This window comes from Mesocricetus auratus, unplaced genomic scaffold (genome assembly GCF_017639785.1).
Source record: "Mesocricetus auratus isolate SY011 unplaced genomic scaffold, BCM_Maur_2.0 Super-Scaffold_100037, whole genome shotgun sequence".
In the NCBI taxonomy this organism is placed as follows: domain Eukaryota; kingdom Metazoa; phylum Chordata; class Mammalia; order Rodentia; family Cricetidae; genus Mesocricetus; species Mesocricetus auratus.
Genome location: NW_024429215.1, coordinates 8,169,584 through 8,192,557, shown reverse-complemented (window position 1 = coordinate 8,192,557; position 22,974 = coordinate 8,169,584). Strand labels below are relative to the sequence as shown.

General features: G+C 50.1%; 2 protein-coding genes and 1 long non-coding RNA gene across 4 annotated transcripts in view; 1 reads left to right on the top strand and 2 right to left on the bottom strand.

The window, feature by feature from the left end:
• Positions 1 to 9,200: 9,200 nt before the first annotated feature.
• Positions 9,201 to 10,367, bottom strand: LOC121135367. Its single transcript, XR_005872512.1, has 2 exons — positions 10,136 to 10,367; positions 9,201 to 10,023 (listed from the first exon to the last, which is right to left on the bottom strand). It is a non-coding gene; the product is annotated as an uncharacterized LOC121135367 (long non-coding RNA).
• A 46-nt stretch (positions 10,368 to 10,413) lies between these two features.
• Positions 10,414 to 19,489, top strand: Tmem150b (transmembrane protein 150B). Its single transcript, XM_005084163.4, has 6 exons — positions 10,414 to 10,962; positions 11,213 to 11,272; positions 11,362 to 11,429; positions 11,752 to 11,879; positions 15,040 to 15,223; positions 18,779 to 19,489. The coding sequence occupies exons 1-6, from the start codon at positions 10,895 to 10,897 to the stop codon at positions 18,985 to 18,987; spliced, it is 717 nt and encodes a 238-aa protein (XP_005084220.1). The 5' UTR covers positions 10,414 to 10,894; the 3' UTR covers positions 18,988 to 19,489.
• Positions 19,172 to 22,974, bottom strand: part of Brsk1 (BR serine/threonine kinase 1) — a 28,641-nt gene continuing 24,838 nt past the window's right edge. For both annotated transcript variants that reach the window (XM_013123725.3, XM_040734036.1), the window contains one exon: positions 19,172 to 19,846. In XM_013123725.3, the coding sequence (XP_012979179.2) occupies positions 19,689 to 19,846 (158 nt within the window). In that variant the 3' untranslated portion in view covers positions 19,172 to 19,688. The remainder of the gene's footprint in view (positions 19,847 to 22,974) is intronic.

The window sequence follows — 22,974 nt, the reverse complement described above, 5'->3', positions numbered from 1 at the left end:
CAGGCAAAACATCAAAGCACATAAAATATTTTCTTTTTCCGAGACAGGGTTTCTTTGTATAATAGCCCTGCCTGAACCAGAACTGGCTATGCAGCCAGGCTGGCCTTGAACTCACAGAGAACTGCCTGCCTGTGCCTTTGCCTCCCAAGTGCTGGGATTAAAGGCTTGTGCAACACAGCCTGGCAAAAAAAACTTTCAAAAAAAAAAAGAATGAAGTAAGGGAAAAAAATATAGGTTGAAAGAAAACTGTTATTCACTGTCAGGCAGTTGTTTTTTCCGACTTTCGTGAGCACGCTGTGATCCCAGCATGTCCACACACATACACAAATAAAAGTGTTTGCGCACACACACACACACACACACACACACACACACACACACACCCGGAATAAATACAAAAGCAAAAAAAATATAAGGTGTGGTTGTTTTCTTCCTATTTTCTTTCTTTCTTTCTTTTTTTTTTTTTTTTTTTTTGGTTTTTCGAGACAGGGTTTCTCTGTATTGTTTTGGAGGTCCAGCCTGGCCTCGAACTCACAGAGATCCGCCTGCCTCTGCCTCCCGAGTGCTGGGATTAAAGGCGTGCGCCACCAGGCAATAAATAAAGCTAACGGTCCAGTGACAACACGACTGTTACCTCTAACTAGTTCTAAAGGGTCCCCATCACTCCCGAAGGAAACCTCGAACCCGCTACGCAATTACGATGTTTCTCCCTTCCCCCATCACTTGCCTCCTCTCACCGGCTGCCTAGCTCCGTGTATTTGCCTGGGAGGACTCTCAGTGACTCTTCAGGCTGTCTCAGAAAGGCTCTGGGATCTGAGGCTCTCTCTGCCTCCTTCCTTCCTTTTCCCTGTCAGATCCACCTTTATCACAGCCCGTCTTCTGGGCTCTTTCACCCATCATGTGGGAATCTTTGTGTTGTCTGCAAGAACCAAGCCACCCAGCCACCCAGCCGGCTGCTTTTCAGGGCTCCAGTTACCAGATGCTGCAAAGCCAGGGGTTTGGAAAACCGTGAGAATGGGCCACCAGAAGAAGAAGGTGTTGAAGAACTACATGTGGGTGCCGGGAATTGAACCCGGGTGCTCTGGGAGAGTAGTGGGGGGGGGCTTAACCGCTGAGCCATCTCTTCAGCCCCAGAAGTATGTCTTGAGAGACAACGTAGGAGGATCCCTGCACCCCAAAGCAGGAGCAGGACTTATACGCTAAGCTAGACAGAAGGCTACAGCCAAAGAGAATGTCTCTGGGCTTTCTCTAAAGCTATTAACCTGTCATTAGTGAAGAAACAGTCTGGAAGCTGGGCGTAGTGGTTAATACCTGCAATTCCTGAATTTGGGGGCCCGAGACAGGAGGATCAAGAGGCCAAGAACAGCTTGGGCTACATAAAACTTTGTCTCAAAAAGAAAGAAGGAAGGAAGGAAGGAAGGAGGAAGGAAGAAGAAGGAAGGAAGGAAGGAGGAAGGAAGGAGGAAGAAGGAAGGAAGGAAGGAGGAAGAAGGAAGGAAGGAAGGAAAGAAAGAAGAGATTAATAACTCGCACTACCAAAACTGGAGAGGGATGGAGATGAAAGAGCAGGGGGAAGGGGGAAGAGAAGGAGAGAGAATGGGACTGCCCAGAAAATTCTCAGCTGACTTTTTCCCCTCCTTTTTGTTTTTTGAGACAGGATTTCTCTGTGTAGCCCTGGCTATCCTGGAACTCACTCTGTAGACCAGGCTGGCCTTGAACTCACAGAGATCCACCTGCCTCTGCCTCCCGAGTGCTGGGATTAAAGGCGTGCGCCACCAACGCCCGGCTCGCCCAGTTTTTTTCTAAATTTTAAATTTACTCCAGTGTCAGGACTAGTGCACTGAATTCAATCCCCATGATGTCTGTAGCAGAAAAAGAAAAGCCACCTCTTCGAGTTCACCTCCAATCACACGGGCACCTTGGCTTTGTGCCCCACTCCAACTCAAATACACACATAAAATAAGTGAATGCAAACGCAATTATTTATTTATTATTTTTTATTTCGAGACGAGGGTCTCTCTAGGCAGCCCTGGCTGGCCTAGAGCTCACTATGCAGACCAGTTTAGCCTCAAACTCCCAAGGATCTAGAGCTTTCCTTCCCAAGTGCTGGCATTTAAGGGACGCAAGGCCACACCCTGCCAGTTTTTTTAAATTTTAATTCCGTGTTTATTTTTCCCTTTATTTTCATTTTATGTGTCAGGGTGTGTTCCTTGCCCGTACATACGCGCACAGTGTCCAAGAAGACCAGAAAAGAATGTGTGATTCCCTGGGACTGGAATTACAGATGGCTGTGAGCCGCTGTGTGGGTGCTGAGAATTGAACCCGGGTCCTCTGCAAGAGCAGCCAGTGCTCTTCACCACAGAGCCATCTCTCCAGCCCCTCACGGTGTTATTACTTCTCTGCAGTGTTTAAATTGTAGGTTGATGGGTGGTGGGGCATGCCTTCCACCCCAGCACTCAGGAGGCGAAGGCACGCCAATAGCTGAGCTTGAGGCCAGCCTTGTCTACAGAGCTAGTTCCAGAATAGCCAGGGCTGTTACACAGAGAAACCCAGTCTGGAAAAGCAAAACAAACAAACAAAAAGGAAGAACAATTAATTAACTTTTTTTTCCCCTTGAGACAAGGGGTCTTGCAGCCCAGGCTGCCTTCCAACATCCTACAGACTGTAGCTGAGGCTAACATTGGTCACCCCACCTTTTCTCGAGGGCTAGGATTACAGTTTGGGCCACTTTATTCGGTTTGTGGGTGTTGGGGCTGGAGCCAACAGGGTTTTGTACATGCTAGGCAAGCACGCTACCAACTGAGCTACACCCAGCCCTGCCCAAGCCTTTGATTTATTTGTTGTTTGTTTATTGTGTGGTTTTTTTGTTTTTTGTTTTTTTTTTTTGGTTTTTCGAGACTGGGTTTCTCTGTATTGTTTTGGAGGCTGCCCTGGAACTCACTCTGTAGACCAGGTTGGTCTCGAACTCATAGAGATCCGCCTGCCTCTGCCTTCCGAGTGCTGTGTGTGTGTATGTTTATTGCTGTCATTGTTCTTATTTTGAGACAGTGTCTTTGTAGCTCAGGGAGGATCTGGACTTGCTGTGTAGCTGAAGACAGGGGACTATGAATTTTGCTTGCAATTATGCTACATGTGGGCTCGTGTGTGTGTGTGTGTGTGTGTGTTTACGTATGTGTGGGTGTGTATATGAATGCCAGAGATAATCCTTTTTAGTGCTACTCCTCAGAAGACATATATTCTATTTTTAAATTGTTTTGTTTTGTTGAGACAGGATTTCCCTGTGTATCCCTGGCTGTCCTGGAACTTGATCTGTAGACCAGGCTGGCTTTGAACCCACAGAGATCCACCTGTCTTTGCCTCCCAAGTGCTGGGATTAAATGAGAGTGCCACCATCTCCAGTCTATAATGTTATTTTGTGTTCACCAGTGTTCAGCAGACACAAACACACACACACACCACACACCCCTGTGTGGGGGGGGTGGCATGGTTTTAGAAGAAGCCAGAGGAGTGTGTCAGATGTTGTGTAGTACTGGGAACCCAGGTTCTTTGCAGGAGCAGCAAGTGCTCTGACCTGCTAGGTCATCTCTCCAGTCCTATTTATTTTTTAACATGGGCACAGGAGATAGAACTTGGGCCTTCACGCCGGGCGTTGGTGGCCCACGCCTTTAATCCCAGCACTCGGGAGGCAGAGGCAGGCGGATCTCTGTGAGTTCGAGACCAGCCTGGACTACCAAGTGAGTTCCAGGACAGCCTCCAAAGCCACAGAGAAACCCTGTCTCGAAAAAAACCAAACCAAAAAAAAAAAAAAAAAAAAAAAAAAAGAACTTGGGCCTTCAGGCAGGGAAGCAATTGCTTTACCAACTGAGCCCCATACCCTCAAGGGTCAGAAGGAGAAAGGGAGGGGAGAAAATGCTGTTGTGAGTCCGAAGGTGAACTTGAGGGAGGGAAGGAAAGAAGGAGGGAGGGAGGCAGGGAGGGACAGAGGGACACAGAGGTCACAAGTCTCACAGAGATAACAAGGCAGTGAGTGATGGAGCATTTGTAATTCGAGCATTCTGGAGGAGAAGAAATTCATAATCATCTTTGGCAGCGGGAAATTGAGACCAGACAGGGCTATGTGAGAAACTCTATCTCCCCATGCTCACTGGTTCAAGGTGCTTGCTGCTGTGCCTGACAAGCAGGGGTCAGTCTCCAGAACCCACAGGCTAGGAGAAGAAAACTGACTCACTCCTGCTCTTCTCAGGTCCAGTGTGTATAACACACCAGCACACACACACACACAGACACACACAGACAAACACAAAGACACACACAGACACACAGACACACAGACACACACGGAAACACAAACACACACACAGACACACACATAGACAAACACACACTGAGAGACACACACAGACATACACATAGACACACACACAGACGAACACACACACAGACACACACTCAGGGACACACAAAGACACACACAGACACACACACACACAGATACACACAAACGCTCACACAGAGACACACACTCAGGGACACACCAACATACACAGGTAAACACACAGAGACACAGGTACACACACAGATACACTCAGAGACACACAAACATACATACACAAGCACATGTACACGAACACACACAGGCACACACAGATGCACACACACACATAGACACACACACAATAAAAATGTAATAAATGTTTTTTTTTGGTTTTTCGAGACACGGTTTCTCTGTGGCTTTGGATGCTGTCCTGGAACTCGCTCGGTAGTCCAGGCTGGTCTCGAACTCACAGAGATCCACCTGCCTCTGCCTCCTGAGTGCTGGGATTAAAGGCACGCGCCACCAACGCCCGGCTAAATGTAATAATTTTTAAAATGTCAGCAAGTGGATTCTGGTCTGGAGCCTCTGGGAAGGAACCAAACAAGCCAAGTCTGGACTTCTTGCTGCAATCTCAGATAACCACTCCTACTATTTTTGTGTTAGAGATGACATCTGAACTCAAACCTTTCTGAGCTGGAATCTTAAGGCATTTTTTTTTTTAGGGGGAGCTGGGTGTCATAGTCTTTTTCTCTTTCAGTGCTAGGACAGGACCCAGGGCCCGTGCCCGGCAAACAGTCTCCCTCTACAGCATTCCAGAGTCTCTTGAATCTATGCAGTTTGAGATTATTCCAGGTATTTCGTTATCAGATACGTAAAATCTCTCCCTACAGGGCTGTGTGTGTGTTTAGGAGTCGTCAACGAGTCGAGAAACTGATTGTCCTCGGGGTGTGGTGCGGCATGTCTGCAATGCCAGTCATTGGAGGATGAGGCAGGAAGGATGTGTGAGCTGAGCCTGGAGGAGCCTGGAAAGAGAGGAAGAGCAGACAGAGAGGAGGAGAGAGGCAGAGAGAGAGAAAAGAGACACAGACGGAGAATATTCGTGCCAGACGCTGCGGGCGTTTTCATGGCTGCCTCCCTCTGTCTCTTTGCCCATTGTTTTCATGGCTGCCTCCCTCTCTCTCTTTGCCCATCTCCCTCCATGTCTGTGACACAGGGTCTCGTGTATCCCCGGATGAACTCAAATTCCCGTGAATTTCTGCTCCTCCTGCTCCACCTCCGCAGGTGTGCAATTCCACATCCGGTTAAGGTGGTGCTGGGGGCAGAAACCCGGCCTCTATGAATTCTAGGCAAGCGCTCTACCAACTGAGCTACAGCCATAGCCCTGTTTATTTGTGACTAGAGTCTCTGAGGAGGCTGTCCTGGAACTCACTCTGCAGACCAGGCTGGCCTCGAACTCACAGAGATCCGCCTGCCTCTGCCTCCCGAGTGCTGGGATTAAAGGCGTGCGCCACCAACGCCTGGCTATGATTTTGTTTTTTTGATACAGAGTCTCACTGCCGACCTCTGACAGGCCTGGAACTTTCTGTATACACTGAGCTAGCCTTAAACTTGCTGCAGTCCTCTTATCTCTGCTTCCTGAGAACTTGGGCTGGGCTGACAGGCATGCATAAACATAGTGTGTGTGTGTGTCTGTCTGTCTGTCTGTCTGTCTGTCTGTGTCTCTGTGTGTGTGTGTGTGTGTGTGTGTGTGAGTGAGTGTGTGTGTGTGTCTGTGTGTGACAGTGTGTGTCTGGTTCTTTCTTGGGTCTCACTATGCAGCCCTGGCTGGTCCCGAACTCACTCTCTAGAGCAGAACTGGCTTCAAATTCACAAAGATCCGCCTGCCTCTGCCTCCTGAATGCTGAGGTTAAAGGCGTGCTGTCAGCACCGCCAGGCACACCCAAACTTTATTATTAGCTTGCTGATACTTAGCATCTTTTTCTCCTTCCTGGTCCGAAGACCTCACAAGATTTCCCAGTACCACAGGAAACCATCCCAAGTCTTGGTGGCATCCTAGATCTTTGGGCTTTACTGTGTTTTGTTTTGTTTTGTTTCTTCTGGCTGCCCCTCTCTGACCTGCACTTCCACACCGCAGGTTTTGGGATGGCCCCGACTCAGCAGATTCTCGCACATCCTCTTTCTAAGCTATGGACACTTCTCTGTGAGCTTTCATCCCGCCTCCCCGATTCCCACAAACACCGGCTACAGTTGCTGGTTGGCCATCGTTGCTCCCGCCCCCCACCCCATCTATTTATGTGTTCTCGTTTGGGAGAGGCGCAGCTACATGTGCTAGAGTGTATTCCTGTATATGCTCATGTATGTGGAAGCCGTGGGACCGCTTCAGGTGTCCTTTCTCGGGGACCACCCACCTTGAATTTCGATATAGAGTCTGGAACCAGCCCCGCACTTAGGAAGTAGACTATGCTGGCCTGGCCAATGAGCCCCACCAGATTCTCTGACATTGGGAAGACTGGCAAGCCACTAAGGCCAGTTTTGCTTTGTTTTGTTTTTCTTCGAGACAGGGTTTCTCTGTATTGTTTCGGAGGCTGTCCTGGAACTCGCTCCGTAGACCAGGCTGGCCTCGAACTCACAGAGATCCGCCTTCTGAGTGCCCAGCTGGAGTCCATTTTGTACCTGCCAACTACTCATGGGCATGGGGCCCCTCCTTGGACTGTGGTTGATAAATCCATGGCGCTCCATTGGGGAAAACTGATTTTGCCTTTCTCAGGAGGGATCAATGGCAAATGGCTTCTTGGTTAGCAAGGGACTTTGTGTCTACTGCCTTTTCTCAGTTCTGGGATTTTTGTGTGGCTATCTATTAAATTAAAAAAACAATTAGCTGGGTGTAGTGGCCTAAGCCTTTAATCCCAGCATCCAGGAGGTAGAAGCAGGTGGGTCTCTGTGAGTTCCAGGCCAGCCAGAGCTACAGAGAGGCACTGTCTCGATAAATAAATAAATAAATAAATAGGGGCTGGAGAGATGGCTCAGCAGTTAAGAGCACCGACTGTTCTTTGAAAGGATCGGGGTTCAATTCCCAGCACCTACATGGCAGCTCATAAACTGTCTGTAACTCCAGTTCCAGAGGACCTGACATCCTTACACAGGCAAAACACCAATAAACAAACCAACAAACCAACAATAAATAAAATGCATAGGTATTGTGTGTGTTTCGGGTGGAGTACTTATGCCATGGTGTGTGTGTTTGAAGAGGTCAGAGGTTGGCTTTGTGGTGTGTGTGTGAGCTGTCTCCTATCTTCACCCGGGTTCCAAGAATTGAGCTTGGGTTGCCAGGCTTACATGGCAAGTGTCTTTTTCTTTTCTTTTTTTTTTTTTCTTTTCTTTTTTTCTTTTTGGTTTTTCCAGACAGGGTTTCTCTGTGGCTTTGGAGGTTGTCCTGGAACTAGCTCTTGTAGACCAGGCTGGCCTCGAACTCACAGAGGTCCACCTGCCTCTGCCTCCCCAGTGCTGGGATTAAAGGCGTGTGCCACCAACGCCCAGCTTAAGTGTCTTTTTCTTTTACTATTAAATATTTTATTTATTTTTATGTACATTGGTGTTTTGCCTGCATGTGTGTCAGTGTAAGGGTGACGGGTCCCCTGGAACTGGAGTTACAGACAGTTGTGAGCTGCCCTGTGGGTGCTGGGAATTGAACCCAGATCCTCTGCAAGAGCAGCTAGTGATGTGACCACTGAGCCATTTCTCCAGCCCCATGGCAATGCGTATCAATACATTCTTTACATTCTTTTTTTTTTTTTGAGACAGGGTTTCTCTGTGGCTTTGGAGGCTGTGCTAGAACTAGCTGGTCTTGAACTCACAGAGATCTGCCTGCCTCTGCCTCTGCCTCCTGAGTACTGGGGTTAAAGTCAATGTATTAATACCTCCTTAGGAGCAGAGTTCCAATCAATGTTTACCACTACAGAGGATTGACTCAGGTCCTTGCACAGACTGGTAAATTGCTCTACCACTGATAACAGCTCATGACAAGCACATGAACCTCAAGAATAAGTACAAGGTTGGGCATGAGGGCAGAGGCCTTTAACCCCAGCACTGGGGAGGCAGAGGCAGATAGATCTCTGTGAGTTCCAGGTCAGCCTGGTCTACAGAGCCAGTGCCAGGACAGCCAGCGGCTGTTACACAAAGAAACCCTGTCTCAAATAAATAAATAAAAAAGAAGGCTCAGAAGTTAAGAGCAGTTGCTGCTCTTCCAAAGGACCTGAGTTTGGTTCCTGGCATCCATGTTAGGTCACTCACAACCAGCTGTCATTCCAGGCCTTAGGGTATCTGACATCTTTTTCTGGCCTCCAAGGGGTTAAGTCTCTGTTAGGTGTCACCTGACAGAGAATTGAAAAGAAAGAAGCCAGTGGGGTGACTCAGCAGATAGAGGTGCCTGCCACCATATATGAGGACTTGAGTTCAGTCCCTGGAATCCACCTGGTAGGCAAGGACAGACTTCTACAAGATGTCACCCTTTGACCTATGCAAACACGACAATGCGCACATGTGCCCCCCCCCATATCGAGTAATCAAGTAGCTAGTTATCATCACGCATCTCTAATCCCAGCACTCGGGAGGCAGAGGCAGGCGGATCTCTGTGAGTTCGAGGCCAGCCTGGTCTACAGAGGGAGTTCCAGGACAGCTCCAAAGCTACAGAGAAAACCTGTCTCGAAAAACCAAAAAAAAAAAAAAAAAAAAAAAAGAAGAAGAAAAGAAAAGGAGTTGCTGAGGGAGAAGGGGATTAGGGTCTAGACTTCCGATTCCTCAGAGAAAGGTGAAGCGATTACCCAAACATGAGGGCACAAAGAGGGGACGAGCTTGAGAAGGAAAACAGCAGCTGGCTCTTTAATGATTGCTGCTAGTTATTGCTTTTATTTATTTATTTTGCAAGTGCCATGACAGGAGATACCTTGTGGGAGTCAGACCTGTGCGTCATGTGTGTCCCAGACCCTGAACTCAGACACGGCCGCAGCTGTCCTTCTGTGCCGCCATCTCAGTGACCATTTCATTATTTTTATCATCACCCTTGTCTGTCTGGTGTGTGAAGCTCTGTGTGTGTGTGTGTGTGTGTGCGCGCGCGCGCGAGTGCGTGCACACGCATGTGTGACCGTGAACCACCATGTCAGAGCATGCGTGCAAGCCGAAGCCAGAGACGTCACGTGAGTTCTTTGCCATCGTTTTTTTCCCTTCAGGGTATGGTTTTTTTTTTTTTTGTTTTTTTTGAGACAGGGTTTCCTCTGTATTGGTTTGGAGGCTGTCCTGGAACTCGCTCTGTAGACCAGGCTGGCCTGGAACTCGCAGAGATCCACCCTTCAGGGTGTGTTAATTGGAAGGGAAGTTTGTCATCCTTCAGGGTAGGCTGGGCTCTGTACAATAGATATGGGCACAAACAGCCAAGCCGGTGTGGTGGGTGCCGAGTATTCCAACCCAAATTCTTGTGCTTGAATGACAAGGCTTTTATCCACTGAGCTGTCTCTCCGGGCCTTAATCCTCGAACGAGGAAGGCTGAGGCAGGAGGATCTTGCTTTTGAGGCCAGCCTCAGAGACATATTAGGTCCTACCTCAGAAGACAAAGAAACGAAGCGTGACCAACTGCTTGTGGGGGCGGGGATTTCAGGCGGAGCTCATCAGTACTCCGACCTTCCCCATCCGCACCCTGCCCGTTTGGGGGACCTCTGTTGGAACAGGAAAAGAAAGGCTGAGAGCTGGGTCACCAGGATCCCAGATCAAGCAACCCGAACGGACCACCTGCACCCAGAAAGCAGACACCCAGAACCAACAACTGACCTGGTGGTACAGGACTATACTTCCAGCCACCCCGGAGACCGAAGACAACAAATTCAAGTCAGCCTGGGCTGCAGCAGAATCCAGAGCTAAGAAACCTGCATTTGTGAGTAGGTAAAGGCAGCTCGACTCCAGAAGGGACACATCTGCATGCATTCTGGGAGGTTGTATCGTGTGTGCGTGTGTGTGTGCGTGGGGGGGGGGGTGTTGAAATGCTGGGGAACTCGGAGGTTGAACCCACAAAGCTGTAGGAAGGAAGTGAGGGGCTCCCTGAAGCTAGGGCGACACTTTTACACATCCGAGACAGGAAGTGGTAGTTTGCGTGTCCTATAGATAGTGACTGATTAGACCCAAGGCTTAGTATCGCATATACACTCAGCCTGGACTTTGCCTCTGTGGGAATGTGGAGGCCAGCCTTCCCTCGGCCACACCTGGAATCAAAGCCCGTCTTTCCTGATACTGTCACCCAGACATAAACGTATCAAGAGCGTCAAGAGACCTTGAGGGAACCTGGAGAGGTGAGGTCCTAGGGGAACCCAGAGACTGAGAGGTGGAGGTGTCAGAGGCAAGGAACCCAGGGAAACAGACAGACATCAGTTGATCAGAGGTGAGGAAGATACGGAAAACTGCCCGGAGCAAAGGCTGGTCGTCTCAACCAGTTTTCCAGCGAATGAGGCCACAGCAGATACCTCCAATCCCATATATCTGAGGACTGCTTTGTGACCTGCGAGACCCAGCCTCTCCGCTTCTCCAGAGCCCAGCATGTGGAGCTACCTGTCCTTCCTGCCCGTCTTCCTAGCTCTGTGGGCTATCGCTGGCATCTGGATCGTGTAAGCCGCGGAAGCCCAAAGGATGCTTGGGTCTGAGGGACCAGGGCTGGGGATCTGGACTCTTGGGCTTGATGGAGGGCTGGAGATTAGACTCCTGGAGGGAGGAGGGCAGGCTGGCTGTTAGACGCCTGTGTGACTGAGGACGGGGGCCACAAGTCTGTCAACGAAGTGATGTGTTTTGTTTGGTGAACTGGAGGGAGAGCTATCCCTAAGAGCCCCTTACTGACTTCCTGTATCCTCTCCACCTCAGCTTTGCAATCGCCGTGGTTAACAGGAGCGTGGACCTCCAGAAGGACTTCCCCTTTATCAGGTTGTTGTGGCTGAGGGGGTAGTGGGGGAGGAAAAACGGAGGGTCTTATCTCGGAGGAGCCAAAGGATGACGCTGTTAATCTTCTGCAGTAACTGTGGGTCTTATGCTCCCCAGAGCTGTATTTTCGGCCAAATCCTCAATACGGGAGCTGCTCTAGGTAAGTATTTCCAGGCTTTTCCTTTTACTGCCAGCCCAAAGCTGTCTCAAGGGCCCCTAGCTCTTCCTAACCCCAGATCGGGACAACTAGCCCCTCTCCCCCTGTCCCCCAAAGTTAGGAGTCCACCACCTCCCAGCCCTCTTCCCTCTGACCCAAGGTTCGGGCCCCAGCCCCCTTCCCTTAGACCCCAAAGCGCTGTACCTCCCAATCCCTTCTCCCCTTCTCCTGCCCTGATCCCCGACCTCAGTCTCTTCCCGTTCCCAGTCGTCCCCTTCAGCTGGGAACCCTGTAGTGAGTCTGACTCTTGCCTATGTTTTCCTAGCTGTTTGGATCTGCATTGTGCGGTATCATCAACTCCGGGATTGGGGCGTCAAAACGTGGCACAACCAGTTGGTTCTGTGGTCGGGACTCCTCTGTGCCCTGGGAACTTCCATAGTAGGCAATTTCCAGGTGAGAAGCGCTGAGAGCCAATCTGGGGTCAGCCTCCGGAAACCGGACTACAATTCCTTCTGTTTCCCCGCGGCTTCTAGGGACTCCTTCTACGGAGTGGGCTCGCAAGGCTTTCTGGGACTTGTAGTTCTTGTTACTCTTGGACCACGCTGGCGCGTAAGGGGTTTTGTAGGGAAAGCAAAGGCTAGGCTATGTACCCAGAACCGTGTGGAACCTCCCTCGGAGGCTGGGAGAATTTTATTGCAGCCACCAATCTCCGTTCCATTTAATCATGAAATTATTGCGGTCGGTACAATGGTTGAGGTTTCTCTCGATACAGAATCGCCACAGAATTCTATTCAGTCCCCTTGGCTGTACCCTAAAAGAGCAAGCAGCTTGCCTGTGGGTGGTCAGAAACGAGCCGGGATTCACAGACTCTAGTTCCGGCATTCATGAAGCTGTAGAATGAATAGACAAAGGACAGGAAAAATCTCACAGGTTTATTTTGTTGCTGCATTTTATGTCCTGTCTCTGCTATATCCAGCCTCCAGCGGAAGGCTGGTGAGGTGCAGGGTGGGTGAGAGACCACAGGATGTTCAGAACGCCTCCACTCGTCATTTGCTTAACAATTTATTTGCTTGCTCATTTACGCCTATGTTCCTCAACCTACTACTATGTTATTGTTATTATATTCCTTCTTTAAGAACATTTTTTTTCTAAGTCGGGCTGTGGTAGTGCACGCTTTTTTTTTAAAGATTTATTTATTATTATTATGTATACAGTGTTCTGCCTGCCAGACCTCATTACTGATGGTTGTGAGTCGCCATGTGTGGTTGCTGGGAATTGAACTCAGGACCTCTGGAAGAGCAGTCAGTGCTCTTAACCTCTGAGCCATCTCTCCAGTCCGGTAGTGCACGCTTTTAATCCCATCACTTGGGAGGTAGAGGCAGGTGGATTTCTGTGAGTTCGAGGCCAGCCTGTTCTACAAAGCTACATGGAGAAATACTGTCTCCAAAAACAAAATCAAAACAAACCAAAAGAACATTTTTTTTTTTTGGTCTGGCGGTAGTGGCATGCACCTTTAATCCCAGCAGGCTGATTTCTGAGTTCCAGGTAAACGTGGTCTACAGAGTGAGTTCCAGGACAGCCTGGGCTGTTACAGAGAAACTTTGTCTCAAAAAATCAACCAACCAACCAAGCAAACAAACAGCCACTTTTTAAGTTGTTGTTGAGGATCTAAAGTAGCCCAGGCCAGCCTGGAACTCAGTATGTACTGGGTTTGAATTCTCCCAGATCCTCCCGCCACCACCTCATGAGTCCTGGGATTCCAGGTGAGCCACACTCCTGTTGCGTGGACACAGGGAACCAAACCCACGCAAGTCCCCTGGACTGAGCTGCCTTCCCAGCCCCTAGTCCTTTTTATTGCCTTTCTAAGGAGCTTCCTGGGCTTTTCTCCAGTCTTCTCCCTTGACTGTTTGTTATATGGGAGAGTCTCATTGTTCATGTGTGTTGACCTTGCTGGGGTTATAGGGCAGTGCCACCACCCTGATCTTTCATGATTTTTTTTGTTTTTTGTTTTTGAAACAAGGTCTCTTTCTAGCTCAGGCAGCCCTGGAACTTACTATGTAGCCAAGATAGGATCCTGCTTCAGTTAAGATTACATCCGGCCTTATTAAAAGAAATGCTTATATACATTTTAAACGTGTATTTCTGTAAATCACAAACCTTTATCATATCTATGAAACCTTCCCTTGTCAAGTATTAAAATTTGGGAGCCATGCAGACGCTTTAGCATGTGAAGGCATCAAACCTGGTGAGCCCAGCTAAAGCCTCAGGACTCACACAATAGGAAAGAACTAACCCTTGTACCGTGACCTCTGACCTCCACGTGGGCTCTCCTTCTTCCCACAAAATAAGTTCAATTTTTGTTGTTGTTTTTGTTTTGAGACACAATTTTTTTGCATGGAGCCCTGGCCATCCTCAAACTCACTATATATATATATATATATATATATATATATATATATATATATATATAGTTTTTTTGTTTGTTTTTAGAGATAGGGCTTCTCTGTATTGTTTTAGAGGCTGTCCTGGAACTCGCTCTGTAGACCAGGCTGTCCTGGAACTCACAGAGATCCGCCTGCCTCTGCCTCCCTAGTGCTGGGATTAAAAGCGTGGGCCACCAACGCCTGGCTTCCAATAATTTTTTTAACCTCCAATATTTTTGGGGGTGGTGGTTTCTGGGAATGGTGGTTACAAACCTGCTCTCCTGGCACTTGGGAGGTGGAAGGAGGAGGACCAGGAGTTCAAGGTTATATGCGTCAAGTTCAAGGACGACCCGGGGTACATTTCCCTCTCCACCCTTTGAGAACACGAGATTGATTCTACTCCTGTTTCTTGAACAGCTGCTTCGTGGGATGTGCTGTTGTTGGCACTGAGTGTTGAGGACCTAGCAGTAAATTTCAGTTTAAATGGTTCAGTGTCTGGAGGACCCAAATTTGGCCCTAAGCATTCATCATTATTTGCAATTCCAACTTCAGTGGCTCTGGTATCTGCTTTCGACCTTCAGATGTGTGGCATGCACATATGTACAAAAAAAAAACTGATAAGCTGGGCGTTGGTGGCACATGCCTCTAAGCCCGGTACTCGGGAAAACCAAAAACCAAAACCAAAACAAAACCAAATAACTGGTAACTGCTTTGTGGAGTCTGATAGTTGGTGATAGGGTAGCAGGTGCTGCGTGTGTGTAAGTGTGTGTGTGTGTGTGTGTGTGTATGTGTGTGTGTAAGTACTTGCATCCTGCAACATGTGGGTAGAGGCCAGAGGACAAAAAAATTTTTTTTAATTTGGTTTTTCAAGACAGGGTTTCTCTGTATTGTTTTGGAGGCTGTCCTGGAACTCGCTCTGTAGACCAGCCCGGCCTTGAACTCACAGAGATCCGCCTGCCTCTGCCTCCTGAGTGCCGGGATTAAAGGCGTGCGCCACCACCGCCCGGCTAGGGGTTGCTTCTATTTGTCCTCTGCATAGGTAACCTGAAAGCATTTACTCGAGGAACCATCGAACCAGCCCTGGGGTTGGGGTTTCCAATGACATCTGTTGGACTGCTTCAAAGCCTCTACTTCCTGTCGTTTTCCTCCCCCACCATAAACTCATTTCCAATTCTCCTCCCTTCCCCCAGGAGAAGAACCAGAAGCCGGCACACTTGGCAGGGGCCTTTCTGGCCTTCATCCTGGGCAACCTGTACTTCTGGCTACAGTTCCTTCTGTCCTGGCTGGTGAAGGGCCTGCCCCAACCGGGGCCCCGCTGGCTTAGGCCTGTCCGCCTGAGTTTCTGCATCTTCTCCACCATCCTCATCGTGGCCAGTATCCTTTTCGGGGAGTAGGACTGGGTAAAGGCGCCTTTTCTGTGGGCTTGTCCCCTTGCTGTTTGCTGTGGGTTTCCCTTCATGGTGCGGAACTCGGAAACCAGGCATGGTGGCACAAGCCTGTGGTCCTAACACTGGGAGGGAGGATTGTGAGTTCGAGGCCAGCCTGGGCTACGTGGTAGGACTTGGTCTCAAAAGCAAAACAAATGTAACAGATAGCATTGCCTTTCGGAGGTCAGTTTGGTTGCCTAGGAACGTCACTTTCTCCAAGAGGAACTTCTGGTTTCTTTTCTTTTTTTTTAAAGGTTTATTTATTTATTATATATTTATTATATATACAGTATTCTGTCTGCATGTATGCCTGCAGGCCAGAAGAGAGTGCCGGATCTCATTACAGATGGTTGTGAGCCACCATGTGGTTGCTGGGAATTGAACTCAGAACCTCCGGAAGAGAAGTCAGTGCTCTTAACCTCTGAGCCATTTCTCCAGCCAAATTTCTGGTCTCTTATATCCCCAAGTGCCTCAGTTTCCTCTCTTATCAAATACAGGTGATTGAGAATAAGGCAAAAGGATCACCATGAGCTGAAGCTAGCCTGGGCTACTTAGTGAGACCTGTCCTAAAGAAAATGCAGGCTACCGGGTGGTGGTGGTGCATACTTTTAATCCCAGCACTCGGGAGGCAGAGGCAGGCGGATCTCTGTGAGTTCCAGGCCAGCCTGGTCTACAGAGCGAGTTCCAGGACAGCCTCCAAAGCCACAGAGAAACCCTGCAGATAGTTAACAAGTGTTGTGAGGAAGAACCACGCGCGGTGAGAAGCTTGTGGCAGACGGGCGTTCTGTTAATAACTCGCTGCCAGGGGCACCAGCCAGGTGTGTCAAGCATCCTGGGTGCTGTAGAGCCGCACCCAGACTCAGACAGGGGAAGTCTCTTGGCTGAGGTGAAAGTCCTGGCTGGAATTAGTGACGGGCTGCCGATGACCTGTACAGCTCCACAGGACCAGCGGCTCAACCATCATCTCCCAACCTGAGTGTTCTGATAACTGACCTGAAATGGCCTTAAGGGAAGGAGTATTTGCCCTGAATAATTAGATACGCTACTAACTAGAGCCAGTCAGGTGTGTGTGTGCGTGTGTGCGTGTGTGTGTGTGTGTGTGTGTGTGTGTGTGTGTGTGTGTGTGTGTGTGTGTGAGAGAGAGAGAGAGAGACAGAGAGGAGAGAGACAGAGAGAGAGAGAGAGGCAGACATGAAGGGAGAGAATGTCAGGCTAGCAATGTAGTCTAGACTGGCCTAAAACTTGCTGTATAGCCAAAGATCACCTTGAACTTTTGACGGTCCTGCCCTTACCTTCTAAGTGCTGAGATTCTAGGGTGTGGGCGACCATGACTTCTCTCTCTCTCTCTCTCTCTCTCTCTCTCTCTCTCTCTCTCTCTCTCTCTCTCTCTCTCTCTCTCTCTCTCTCCCTCCCTTCTGTCTTTCAGATTTATTTATTTCACTTGGAGGGTGTAAGTATTTTGCATACATGTACATATGGCATCTACATGCCTGGTACCTGAAGAGATCAGAAGGTGTTGGATCCCTTGGAATTAGAGTTGTGAATGGCTGTGAGCCACCACGTGGGCGCTGGGAATCAAACCCAGGTCCTCTGCAAGAGCAGTCTGCGCCCCTAACCACTGAGCCACCAGTCCCTGACTGCCATCTCCAACACCCCACCCTCCCCCAGACAGGGTTTCTCTTGTGTGTAGCTTTGGCTGCACTGGACCTCGCTCTGTACGCCAGGCTGGACTCAAACTCACACCCATTCGACTGTCTCTGCCTCCCCAAGTGCTGGAATTTAAGGGGTGTGCCGCCGCCACCACCCATCCGGAAACTGCCTTTTTTTTTTTTTTTTTTTTTGTTTTTTACGAGACAGGGTTTCTCTGTATTGTTTTGGAGGCTGTCCTGGAACTAGCTCTTGTAGACCAGCCCAGCCTCGAACTCACAGAGATCCGCCTGCCTCTGCCTCCCGAGTGCTGGGATTAAAGGCGTGCGCCACCAACGCCCGGCGGAAACTGCCACTTTTAAGAAGCTCTGCAATCCATGAGTGAAGCTAGACTGTGGGAACACTTGTAATTCACCAGGAATGCTGAGGCAGGAGGATCACCTCTGTGCCAGGGAGATCATCTGAAGAAGCGAAAGCTTTGTGGTCCACAGCTTGCCTAGGGAAGGTGCTGGGCTCCGTAGCTAGTCTCCCTCCAAAAAAACTGTTCTTCAGAAGCAGCTCTGGGAGGGTTTTCAGAGAAAGACTTACAGATCCACGAGAAAACAACATCAAGAAGAATGCGTAAAAGAGCTTAATGAAAAGATGTTTAACTTGATAGAAGATGACACGAGAGGGGAGGGGCATGGGAGTTCTAGAAAGAAAGGTAAGCTGACAAAAAAAGTTTTTTTTCTCTCCTCTCTATCTCTCTCTCCCTTCCTCCTTCCCTCCCTCCTTTCTCTCTCTTGACACAGGGTCTCACTATGTAACCCTGGCTGGCCTGGAACTCACTATGTAAACCAGGCTGGCTTCAAACTCACAGAGATCAGAGATCTACTTGTCTCTGCACGAGGCACCACCACCAGCAAAGTTTTAAGGAGTCAGTGAACCAAGCTAAAGCAGCGTGCGTGCGTGCGTGCGTGCGTGCGTGCGTGCGTGTGTGTGTGTGTGTGTGTGTGTGTGTGTGTGTGTGTGTGTGTGTGTCCCTTGGAAAGAGGAGCAGGTTTGGGGCACGGGAGATTCAGTCCTGCTAAGGAGCTAAAGTGGAAGAGGCTGTGGGTCGCGCCGGGGATGTCTTTAAGAAACTGCTTACCTGGGTAAGTAGGTAGAACGCTTGCCTGGTATACAGCAGGCTCTAGGTCCACCCCCAGTACTGAATACATAGGTTGTAGTGGCACTCGCCTAGAACCCCATCATTTGGGAAGTGGATACAGGGCTGGGATTTCTTTTTTCTTTTTTCGAGACTGGGTTTCTCTGTATTGTTTTGGAGCCTGTCCTGGAACTCGATCTGTAGACCAGGCAGGCTAGCCTCGAACTCACAGAGATCCACACAGGGCTGGAATTTCAAGGTCACCTTCAGTTACATCTCAAATTCAAGGCCGTCCTTGAGATGGCCTGTCTCAAAAAAAAGCCCAGACAAAGGGGAAAAATAAAACCCCAAGCAGCAATACAGCTGGAGGTAGCAGAAATAGCATTTTTCTTGGACTTGTTAGGAAAACAACCGGGTTCCTCATCTTGGGATCAGGAAGCATCCGCAGATTGGAAAGTGGGCTTGGAGCATTGGGCACTCCGCGCCTAATCAGAGTCACGTGGGCGGACAGACCGGAACAGATGGAGAAAGGGCAGGCTTTGGAGGGCACGGGGGATAACACCTAGGGTTCCTCAGAAGGGATGGGGGTGAGAAAGGGCATGCCAGTTACACCAGGGAACACCTCAGATGACCTAAGATGCATTTCTCCCGGCCCAAAGTGGCCACAGCGTCTGAGATGGGTGGTTGGGCCTTTCGCATGTGGCGTGGATCCTTGACACCGGCGTGAAGTGATCGTCCTGTACTCCCAGCGGATGCGCTCCGCCTCTGCTGCCTGCGAGTGGGCAGTGGCCATGCTGCTCTTTATGCTGTTTGGCCTCTTGGCCGTGGACTTCTCCAGCTTGCGCGGTTGCGTCCTCCACTTACAACCCAAACTGGACGCCAGCCACCCACAGGCTACCTCTGGGTCTCCGAACCTACAGATGTCACAGGCGCTCTGACTAGGAGGAGGATGGGGTCAACCTAGGCTCACCCAACGATGAACTAGAGGCTGGGCTGGACAGCCCGATGGACGAACGGCGGAGTGGAGTGATGCTCGCCACTCGAGAGGGCCAGCATCGTGGTCCCCACCGGTCCCTGTGATCGGAAGCGCCCGGGAACTGAGAGGAGAGGGCCAGCCAGCTGTCCCTGATCAAGGCTATTTATTAGTTTTGTTGTTGCCGCCGCTGCCGGCGGAATCAGACACAGACGCAGGCAGGGTCACGCGTAACCAGAATTCCTTCCGGGGAGAGCAAATCCGTACAGAAGGTTGGAACGGGAAGGGAGAAGGACCTGGTGGGGGTGGGAGAGCAGGGGCCCAGGAAGGGGAGTGGGGGCTGGGGATGACACAGAGACAGAGGACCCTGTCCGGATCTGCTAAGCCACCCCCAACCAGCTCCCATGCCTCCCCCACCCCACCCGCAAAGATTGATCAATAAATAAAATAATAAATTAATAAATAAATAGAAACAGCTCCCACCCCTTTTTGCCCTAGACCCTCCCCCCCATTGGGCACGGCCCCTGGAGCCCTATCCCTGCAGGGCAAGGCCAAGTTTTATGTCCCCCCTCCCAACATACGCCTTGGGCCTTATATACAGATTCACAGTAGGGGGGCAGGGAAGGGGGGTGGAGGGGGCTCCCCTCCTTCCCTGGCCCCCTGGGGTCAGGGTAGAGGGGTTCCATTGGTGGCCAGGAGCTTCTTGTCCTTGGGGGGTCCTCGGCGGGGATAGCTGCTCAGATCAGGGTCAGGGCGGCCTGGTGGGGGCTGCAGGCTTCGGGGTGGGGTACCAGCAGGCCGGGTCTGCGCTCCGTTCTTCTCGTCTGCGGAGGAAGAAGTAACTTGTACAGGCAGTCGGGCAGCTGAAACCAGCTTGAGCGTGTTGATCTCAGTAGCCCCGAGAAAACCAAAGTTGGCTGGCAGGATGGCCCAGTGGGTAAAGGTGTTTGTCACCAAGCTTGGTGGCCTAAGTTTGATCCCTGGGACCCACGCAGAAGGAAGAGGAGAGAGAGGAGTGACCGACCTCCCTCACACACAAATAAACAAATGCAATAGTAACAACAGCAATCATGGGGCTGGAGAGATGGCTCAGAGGTTAAGAGCACTGGCTGCTCTTCCAGAGGACCTGAGTTCAATTCCCAGTGACCACATGGTGGCTCACAACCATCTGTAATGAGATCTGGTGCCCCCTTCTGGCCTGTAGACATACAGGCAGAATACTGTATGCATAATAAATAAAAATCTTTAAAAAAAAACAAACCAGCAATCATAATAGAGACCAAATTCACCATTTGTGAGACTTCAATTCCACAGAAACACATCTCCTACAGGGGGCCCGTAAGTGCCTTGTAGCTTAGAAAAAAACCTGCCCAGTTTGTCTGAGGTCCAGGCCAGCCCACCCCAAGAAATTCTCAGTCTCAGAGGCAACCACAGGCAACTGCAGTACCCTTATCTACAACCGGGCATTTGTACAGGGATGGGACTCACAGTGTAGCCAACTGTTCTGGGGTCTCAGACCCTTCAGGTTCTGCCGACCTGAGGAAAGCCACACTTTGTACGCATGCATACAACATCAGAAGTCTATATAGACCAGGCTGTGTTCAAATGTACAGAGATCCGCCTGCCTCTGTCTCCCGACTCGGGACTAAAGATGTGTGGCCCCGTCGCCCGGTTTTATCTTATTTCTTACATCTGAAGTATTTATTTTGCGTGGGGACACACATGCCACAACCCATAAGTGGAGGTCAGAGGACAGTTTGGGGGACTTGGTTCTTTCACTGACCCTGGACTGGTTAGGGTTCCCCTGCCTCCTAGTGCTGGCATTACAGGGCTGGCTCTGTGTCGTGTCCCTGCCCCCCCCCCAGCTAAGAATAGGACCCGGCCTTGCTAGGCAAGTAGTCTGTCACTGAGCCTAAGCCAGTAGCTTTTTCACACGGCTTCTGGGGAGGAAACTCAGGGTTTCACGCTTGCACATCCAGCAATATACCTACTAAGCCATTTATTTCTCTGCACCTGAGCCCCTTTTAGAGATGTGACTTATTTTATGAGTGGCTTCCGGCATGTGTGTACCAGTGCGTGCCTGGTGACCACTGAGTTCAGAAGAGAACATCAGGTCTCCTAGAACTGGAGTTCTGGAGGGTTACGAGTCATCGAGTGAGTGCTGAGGGTCTTCTGCAAGCGCAAGTGTTCTCGACTGCTGGGTCATCTCTCTAGCACCTCCCCCCCCCCGTCTTTTTGATTTCTCTGGAGATAGGCTCTCACATAGCTCAGGTCGGCCGTGAACTCACTCTGCAGCAGAGGGTGACCTTGAACACCTGAGCCTCCCAAGTGGTGGTCTGGACTAGCATAACCGATGGGGGCCAGCCTGGTCTACAGATCGAGTCCCAGGACAGCCTCCAAAGCAATACAGAGAAACCCTGTCTCGAAAAACCAAAAAAAAAAAAAAAGAGTTCCCAGCACTCGGGAGGCAGAGGCAGGCGGATCTCTGTGAGTTCGAGACCAGCTTGGTCTACAGAGCGAGTTCCAGGACAGCCTCCAAAGCCACAGAGAAACCCTGTCTCGAAAAACCAAAAAAATAAAAAAAAGAGTTCGGGTGTGGAGGTCAGAGTAGTTGCAGGATTTGTTCTCCCTCCCCCCACGTGGGGCGTGGGGACCTAACTTAGGCTGTCAGGCTTAGTTGCAAGCACCTTTAGGCCTTGAGCTCTCTTGCCAGTCCCCACTACCTGAAGTTGCCTTTGTCCGGCAACCAGTCGTTTAGCTAATCCTCCTGGGCAGGGACACCGAGGCCTGAATAACCTTGTTGTGAGAGGTTCTCTGTGAGCTACAGGGTTTCTCAGCGTCCCTGGCCCCCGCCCACATGATGCCAATGACTTCTGCTGTCCACGCAGGCACTCCACGCACTGCCAAGCAGCTCCCCGGAGAGGCTGTGGTAGGCTGAATCATGCCGCCCCCCACAGATGCTCACATCATTAAAAGCTGGGGACCCGTGAAAACGTTGAGCTCATGTGTTGTGACTCAGGGTAATCCCTGTGTGGGGGGAGAATACCTGGGATTATCTGAGTAGACCCACTTTAGTCATAAAAGCCCTTAAATGACCCAGTCACTTCAAGGGCGGATACTGGCTCTGGAGGGTGTGGCCACAGGCGAAGGGAGGAGCTGCAGAGCCAGAGAGGACAGCTCTCAGGACAACAGGATGCCAGCCTGTGTGCCTCACGCCCAGGACAGCAGGATGAAAAGCCTGTATTGTTGTAGGGACACTTTTGAGGTCATCATCATCTTTTGCTTTTTTTTTTTTTTGGTTTTTCGAGACAGGGTTTCTCTGTAGCTTTGGAGGCTGTCCTGGAACTCACTTTGTAGACCAGGCTGGTACTCAGGATGGCCTTGAGTTCGTGGCAATCTTCCCGCCTCAGCTTCCTGAATGCTGGTACTACTGGCATGCATTTCCATACCTGGCTTCCTATTGGTTAGAAAGCCACCCAGATCATGTTTTTGTTTTGCTTTTTTTTTTTTTTTTTTTTTGTTTTTTTCGAGACAGGGTTTCTCTGTGGCTTTGGAGGCTGTCCTGGAACTCGCTCGGTAGACCAGGCTGGTCTCGAACTCACAGAGATCCGCCTGCCTCTGCCTCCCGAGTGCTGGGATTAAAGGCGTGCGCCACCAATGCCCGGCCCAGATCATGTTTTTGTTTTGCTTTTTTTGGTCTCTATTGGGGATTGAACCCAGGACCTAGGCAAACAGTCTACGCTAACCCTGGCCAGTCTCTGTTATTCTCTCGTGGAAACCTGGACGAATTACAACCTCTCCCTGAGGCCTGGCCTCTGCCCTGCCCCCCTGGATGTCAGACGAGAACTACGTGGTTCAGTTCCAGTGACATCCGGGGACATCCGGGTCCTGTAAAGTGAGCCACTAATATGTCCTACACTGTCCTGGTTTTCCCTAAAGGCCATGCCCTGCC

Coding starts and splice junctions, on each gene's coding strand:
- Tmem150b (XM_005084163.4), top strand. CDS start 10,895: ATGTGGAGCTACCTGTCCTTCCTGCCCGTCTTCCTAGCTCTGTGGGCT. Junction 11,273..11,361: donor AAGGACTTCCCCTTTATCAG/GTTGTTGTGGCT, acceptor AATCTTCTGCAG/TAACTGTGGGTCTTATGCTC. Junction 11,880..15,039: donor CCATAGTAGGCAATTTCCAG/GTGAGAAGCGCT, acceptor CCCTTCCCCCAG/GAGAAGAACCAGAAGCCGGC.